We start from the raw sequence: 6293 nt of genomic DNA, 5'->3' as shown, positions 1-6293 counted from the left end.
CTTTATATGGGCCCCACATGGTGTTTTTAATGTGGTCTCCAAAATATCATGTCCACTCTCAAAAATCTGCCCATGTTAAAACAAATTTATGGGGTAATCCCACTCATTTGTTGTTCTGAATGTGTTTTTACTGCTGTTTTAGATATTTTAGAAGTTTGATTGATAATACCATTGCTAGGGGGGACCTTGGCATTAGAATAAAGCCATATATTAATAGTATGACATAAATTTAGATAATAATCAGTCCAAATGATTTTAAAGTTCTGATATAATGCCTCTCTGTGTTTTATTTTCAGTTCCATTTCAGATGGGTGTGTGGGTGTTTTCTATGGAGCAGGGTTTGTGGAGTTTATCCTCTTTACGCATGTACGTGATGACGAAGCCATTCATAGCAACCAGCATGGCGACGGGGAAGCTTTATTTCGCCTCTCATCTGCTAATAAGCTAGCTAGCTGTTAGGTTGTTACCTTTACGTGGCTGGGGTTTTCATACAGCACTAAAATGTTGAAAGGTAGAACTGCCGTATTGTCTTGGAGTGTCCGAACTTTACCGCAGCAGCCTCGGCATATTTCTGTAGAAAATGGGATACGCTGAGTGGGACAAAATCATGGAATCGAGAACAGGTATTCAGTTTATGTTAGCATTAGTTAGCTGTTAGCTAGTTAATCGGCAGAGGGATGCAAACTGAACTTTGTCCGAGGCAGCAACAAAAACATAAACTTATATCTGCATGTGTTCTCATTAATGTGCATTTGAGCCCATCTAGCTACACAATGAATCGTTCTTTTCTCTCAGTGTTTGTTCTGAAGATGTAATGCTAAAGATGATATTCTCCACCGTAACGTAAGCTTGTAAGACGCTAACGTTTGCTATAAGGGCGATATAACATCTCTTTGCCTTATAACTTAACCCTTTTTTCTGACCGTAAGCAATTATACATCAAACTAAAAGCAATAACAGAATATTTATTAAAGGAAAGAAACACTTGGTCGTATTTTTTCATATCAATATATAAAAATAGTGGGAAATGATTTACAATATTGTTTGCATTGATAAATGTGAATTAAGTACATGTTCTCAAATGATCATGAAGCTTATCTAGACGCCACACTTCTACAAAACATAGTAGAAAAAAAGGTATAACAGAGTCATTTTGTATTTGCACAATACTTTTTGAGGTTTGAACAAATTAAATTTAACGTTTTAAAGTTTAACTATTTGCATGCATATTTACCCAAATATAATAAAACTAAGGATATTCTGTAAACAAAATCATACAAAGTAAAATAGGGTTTGATCCTCTCCTTGAGAAGCTGTAAAATAAAACAAAAACATGTTTTTAAAGTTTATTTTTAATATATGTATTTTTAATTTGTTACAAGAAGCTCAAATGTCCATGTCTCTCTATGTTCATTTTAGGGAGTGTATCATCTAGACCAGGGTCCAGTCCTAGTGTGAGAGGACAGACATTTAAAAGTAGCCGTAAGTATTAATATGTGCTACCATATTAATGCCAATAAAAGCATATTGTGCAATGTTCTTTAAATTGTGTTTTGTGTTTTTAGCTTTCTGTCCCCGCTCCTCAAGCAAGCTGACGCAGTCCATAATCAAAGATCACATGATTTCTCATTACAAAAAGGTTTACTCAGCTAAAGGTGAGCTCAAAGGGAAGGTTATACTTCCAATTGATCAAACCCATACAACTTTTGAAATGCTTGTATGTTGAAGTGTGTCTCTATAGCATAATAATGTGATTAATAATCTGGGCCTCTCCTTGTTTCACAGCTGCCATTGATGCCTCAGTACCCAAAAGCTTAATTCATAGTGTAAAATGTAAGTACAGAAGTATCAAACATTAAATTATTGCCTCAACTCATATCACATTTTTCTGTTTGAAAAGGACCTTTTTGACTAATTTGAAGAATATACTTTTATAGCACACCCACAACAACTTTTGGTTACATTTCTATCCAAACCCGATACTTTGCACCAGCATTTAGTAACCCTGGAGGAAATGAATCAAAGTACAGGCAGAGGCTAAATGCTGCACTAACAGTAGCCTCAATAATCAATAGTTCTCTGCTGTTACTCATCGCATTGCTTTACAGACTGCAGCTCATCGTCTACCTTGTCTTTACTGGTAAAAGCTATTGTGCACCGTACCAATGACGTGCTCCCACAATGGCTCTCTTGACACCCATAAACTATACCTCATAATTAAGTTTAATGAGGCTTTGCCTTTTCTCCTGGCCGACCCTAAGTCGTTTTAGGACACATTTTTTCACAGAATAGCTTTGTAAAGCATTGTGTTAGATCATCTTAAGGTGGCCCTTTTCTTTGAAAAACATGTGTATGATTGTGTGTGAAACTACTTTCCCGTTTGCAGACAATGATCAGATCAGGCAGGAGCGGCTGCGGAAGGGTGGTCGTCCTCAGTCAGCTCAATCTCTCTCACAGAGGAATAGCAGAGCCTCCTGCTCCTCAGCCCAGGTAAGAAATCAAGGATGTGTTTCATCTTGTCAGGTATCTTGTGCAGCGACCTTGGCATTGTCTGATTAGAAAAGCTGACAATACAAGGATTTCAGTGAAGGTCTACATTTTTGTTATTTAGACTTTTTCTAAATGCACACTGTCTGATTCACATGATCTCCTTTTAGAGCCGATCATCAGCACACTACAATGAAAGTCCCTACCTCTACTCAAGAAGTTCCATGGACTCCAGCCTAAGGTTAAACACTTCCTTTAATGCAAAAGACATAGTATATCCATCAAATAAAGTTAGTCTACAGAACCAGCATCATCACATTCGCCCAGCATCAGAGATGAAGTACCACAGTCCAGAAGCTACTTTAGACAGAAGGCAGTCAGCATGTTCACTGGGAGTTTCAGGAGATCAGAGTTGCTACAAGGCTTTCCGGGACCCTGTTCAGAAGACATACAGTGGGGACTTGCTCATGAAACATTCACAAGTCTTTACTCAAGACAAACCTTTCACCCCTAAGACTCTGAGGTCAGATAAGAGTTCATATCTGTCAAAATATCGCTACTATCAAGCACCACGGAGGAAAACTACAGAGGATTGCACTGGGTCTAGATTGATGAGACAGGAGACATATCATGGAAGGTAATACCAACATCGCATTTGACAAATAAGTAATTAAATGTCTTTAAAGCAGTTCATGTATCATTTGCAGCAGTTGTTCAAGATATAACTTCTTGTTTTTGCAGCACAAAAACAAAGGAGCACACACAGGAACTGTATGAGTCATCTCAGGTAATTGAGTCCCATTGCAGTACGTTTACGCATCAAAGCTGTGTGTTGATATGTGATGAAGCAATAAGACTTAATTGTTGTTCAATATTGCAATACATAATAAAATGCAGTAAAAAAACACAGATTTAAGAGTGCATCATAGCTTTAACTTATTGTCCTTATGATATATTGCTCTCATGTTTTACACAATACATGTGTTTGCAACATGTTTCTCTTGATTTCAAAATAAAATATATTGCTGTTTTTTTTCTGCATTTTTGATTGGGCAGTCATACACTGAAATGTACCCTATTATGGCTATTTTTTCACAGGCCCGAAACAGAGCCATGCCTTAGTTGTAAATCCATCATTTTCTGTTAGGATGAATGTATCCAGTTTAGCATTAACCACATTGCCTCTGATTTAACCAGAGTATATGCAGAGGTACTGTATTCAAACCTGAAAGTTAGTTTAGTGTATATAGTATAACAGTATGCTGCAGATGCCCAACTTTTAAGTATTTGACAGCTGTGAAAATTTAGATATAATTTCTAATTTTACAGTCCCCTTTGTTTCACAGGGATTTAATACAGAGCGCGAGTGGTCTGAAGATGACTTCAGCGGCACATGTTTCTCAGCATCCAGGGAACACAGTCGAGCAAACAAGAGTAGAGACCATGAATTATTTTACACTTCATCCAGGTAAAATCACAAAGATTAAACACTCTCTTGCATTGTAGGTTACATGGAATAACTTGTCAGTATGTTTTTACCTTTGTTGAATAATTTCAATCTCATCTTTTAGGCTCTCAACAGAAGGGGGGAAATCTTCAACTATGAATAGTGTATCTAAAGAGTAAGTTCTCTTTCATACTAATGCTAATTTAGCTTTTATTGATAGTAGAAATCATACCAGATTTGTCAGTGCGTTGTGTGACAGTCATCTTAAACAATATTGCCTGGTATCTCACTTGTTTTTTTAACAGAGAAGAAGAACTAATGTATCTGGAGTTCATTTCTGCTGTCACAGAGGATATCTTGTCCAGAGCGCACATTTCTAACAGGTTTGCCTCGTTGAGATATTAAAATATCAATACTATTTGTTTCCTTATCTTTAAGTGAATATATAATCAATAGCTCATGCCTGGAACTGTGTGTCTGTCCTTTGAAGGGTACTTGAAAAGGTGATGAATCGACATATCGACATGAATCGGCACTGTCTTGATGAAGTGAGTATAACATTGCAGAATTACAATTGTGTAAAAAAAAAAAAAAAAAAGGATTTTGGTAACAGTTTCAAATTAACGAATCAATACACATTTACTCCTGCACCCTGAATCCATTATTTGATTTTAGGGTAAAATGCGCCACCTTCTGGAAGTTCTGCGTCAAGAATTTGAAGAGCCAGCCAACATATCCAACTCCACATCAGAGCCTAAAAAAAAGGAGAATGGCCTGTTTGATTCTCTCCTACCACATCTGGCATCAGAGAGGGAAGGAGCCAAGACCAAAGATAACGAGAACCTGCTCCCTTGTGAGTCACGGATGCAGAATCGACGTTTGCCAGATTATTGTGATCCTTTATCGCCGTACCCACCCTTGTGCTCTTCTGAAAGCACTTCTACTTCACTATCTAAAACAATTGACATTGATGGAGGAGGTGACAACTTCAAGAAGGGCATTAGCTCTTCTTGGCTCAGTGAGCATGTTCCAGATAATGCAGCACTGGCACAAGAGGACTCCCATCAAAATCAAACAGACACAGCAGCATTAAACAAAGAAATCGGCAATGACAGCCAAGAGTGCACCTCTGTAAGCAGTGACAAAGCATTTCATGAGGACACAGCTGAGGTCAGTTACATTGGACAATCCAAAGAGCTTGATGATCTGGGGAGGAGTTTGTCAGAGTCACTTTGTGTGTCCAGCAGTACACAACACAGCAATGTGAAGACTACTGAGCAAAACACAAATACAGCTGCCACTGTCAGTGATGATGAGTTTTGAATTTTGCTGCGTTCACAGGCTGTTTTCTTTTTTTGTGACAGAGTGTTTTTGCATCGAGAAAATGTTTGAATCTTTTGAGTGTAGTTTTGTCAGTATGATTTTACTCTCATATTTCTTACTACTTACCCAGTATAGCACTGCAGTTCTAATATTGTATGTCTTTACCAAAGCACAATGTTAATTTCACAAGAGCAAAAAGGTTTTTCAAGTGCATCAGAGACGTCATTTTCTTATCAGGGATGTAGAGTCAGACACTTGAGCCATAGTAGTGGGTCTTGAGGGTAAGGTTTTACACATTTTTAAGATTTGCCTGATGATTATTTTATGATTGGCAGATTTACAGATAGTACTGCACCAATGTCAGATTGGTAAAACGTGTTTTATTATTTAGTTTTGGTAAATTGCAGGGATTGTCTGTTATAATGTAGATGCAGTTTATTTTTCAGATAAAACAAAGATATTCTAAGAATGTTTCTCTGTGTTTGGTTTTATATATGCCTGATGTTTAACTGTGCTAGTTTTTTACCTTCACCAGAAAGTGTCTTTCACAATTGCAATAAATTTTCTTTTTTTATAACTCTTTCTTTATTGAGGAAGAGCAATCACTTTACAGTCAGCATTTATTCTACAGCAGAATGTAACATGTATAGTAGGCAAAACATACTTGATAGTTCTACAGCAATTTAGCTCTTCAAATATTTTTTAAGGGAACTTAAGACATACAACAGAACATGGGAAGATTACATTTTAAAGGTGTAGATGAAAGAGATTGCAAAAATAAAATAAAGAGCAAGCCAAAAATAAAATAGAAATGAACCATATCTTCACTCCTTCACTACATTCAGTCAGATAAAATCTGGCCTTACAGGTCTTCAATACATGTTCTATTCATCTGCTTCTTGTATGTCTCATTGTAGCATGGAGACGGTATCAAAAATGTTCATTGTATGCAAGTCACGCAATGACAATAAAGACATTCTATTCGATTCTATTCTAAAACATTTAAGGGTAGTGACTTTATCAACATTGTCACTAA

At 36.9% G+C, this 6293-nt stretch overlaps 1 protein-coding gene across 1 annotated transcript; it reads left to right on the top strand.

Annotated features, from left to right (window-relative positions):
- The first annotated feature begins 383 nt into the window (after positions 1–383).
- On the top strand, positions 384–5834 carry spata7 (spermatogenesis associated 7). Its single transcript, XM_034675835.1, has 12 exons — positions 384–623; positions 1420–1482; positions 1566–1655; positions 1786–1833; positions 2387–2490; positions 2658–3124; positions 3229–3274; positions 3834–3955; positions 4059–4109; positions 4240–4317; positions 4425–4482; positions 4610–5834. Exons 1-12 carry the CDS (start codon positions 581–583, stop codon positions 5255–5257), a joined length of 1818 nt encoding a protein of 605 aa, XP_034531726.1. The 5' UTR covers positions 384–580; the 3' UTR covers positions 5258–5834.
- Positions 5835–6293: the final 459 nt, after the last annotated feature.

Source organism: Notolabrus celidotus, chromosome 22 (assembly GCF_009762535.1).
Source record: "Notolabrus celidotus isolate fNotCel1 chromosome 22, fNotCel1.pri, whole genome shotgun sequence".
Lineage (NCBI taxonomy): Eukaryota > Metazoa > Chordata > Actinopteri > Labriformes > Labridae > Notolabrus > Notolabrus celidotus.
Note: the sequence above shows the minus strand (reverse complement) of the source record. Positions and strands in the feature narration are given on the sequence as shown.

Bases quoted from the DNA above. Each gene is read 5' to 3' on its own strand.
- spata7 (XM_034675835.1), top strand. From the start codon at position 581: ATGGGATACGCTGAGTGGGACAAAATCATGGAATCGAGAACAG. The intron at 2,491-2,657 runs GTAAGAAATCAA...ATCTCCTTTTAG, and splicing joins CCTCCTGCTCCTCAGCCCAG to AGCCGATCATCAGCACACTA. The intron at 4,483-4,609 runs GTGAGTATAACA...ATTTGATTTTAG, and splicing joins ATCGGCACTGTCTTGATGAA to GGTAAAATGCGCCACCTTCT.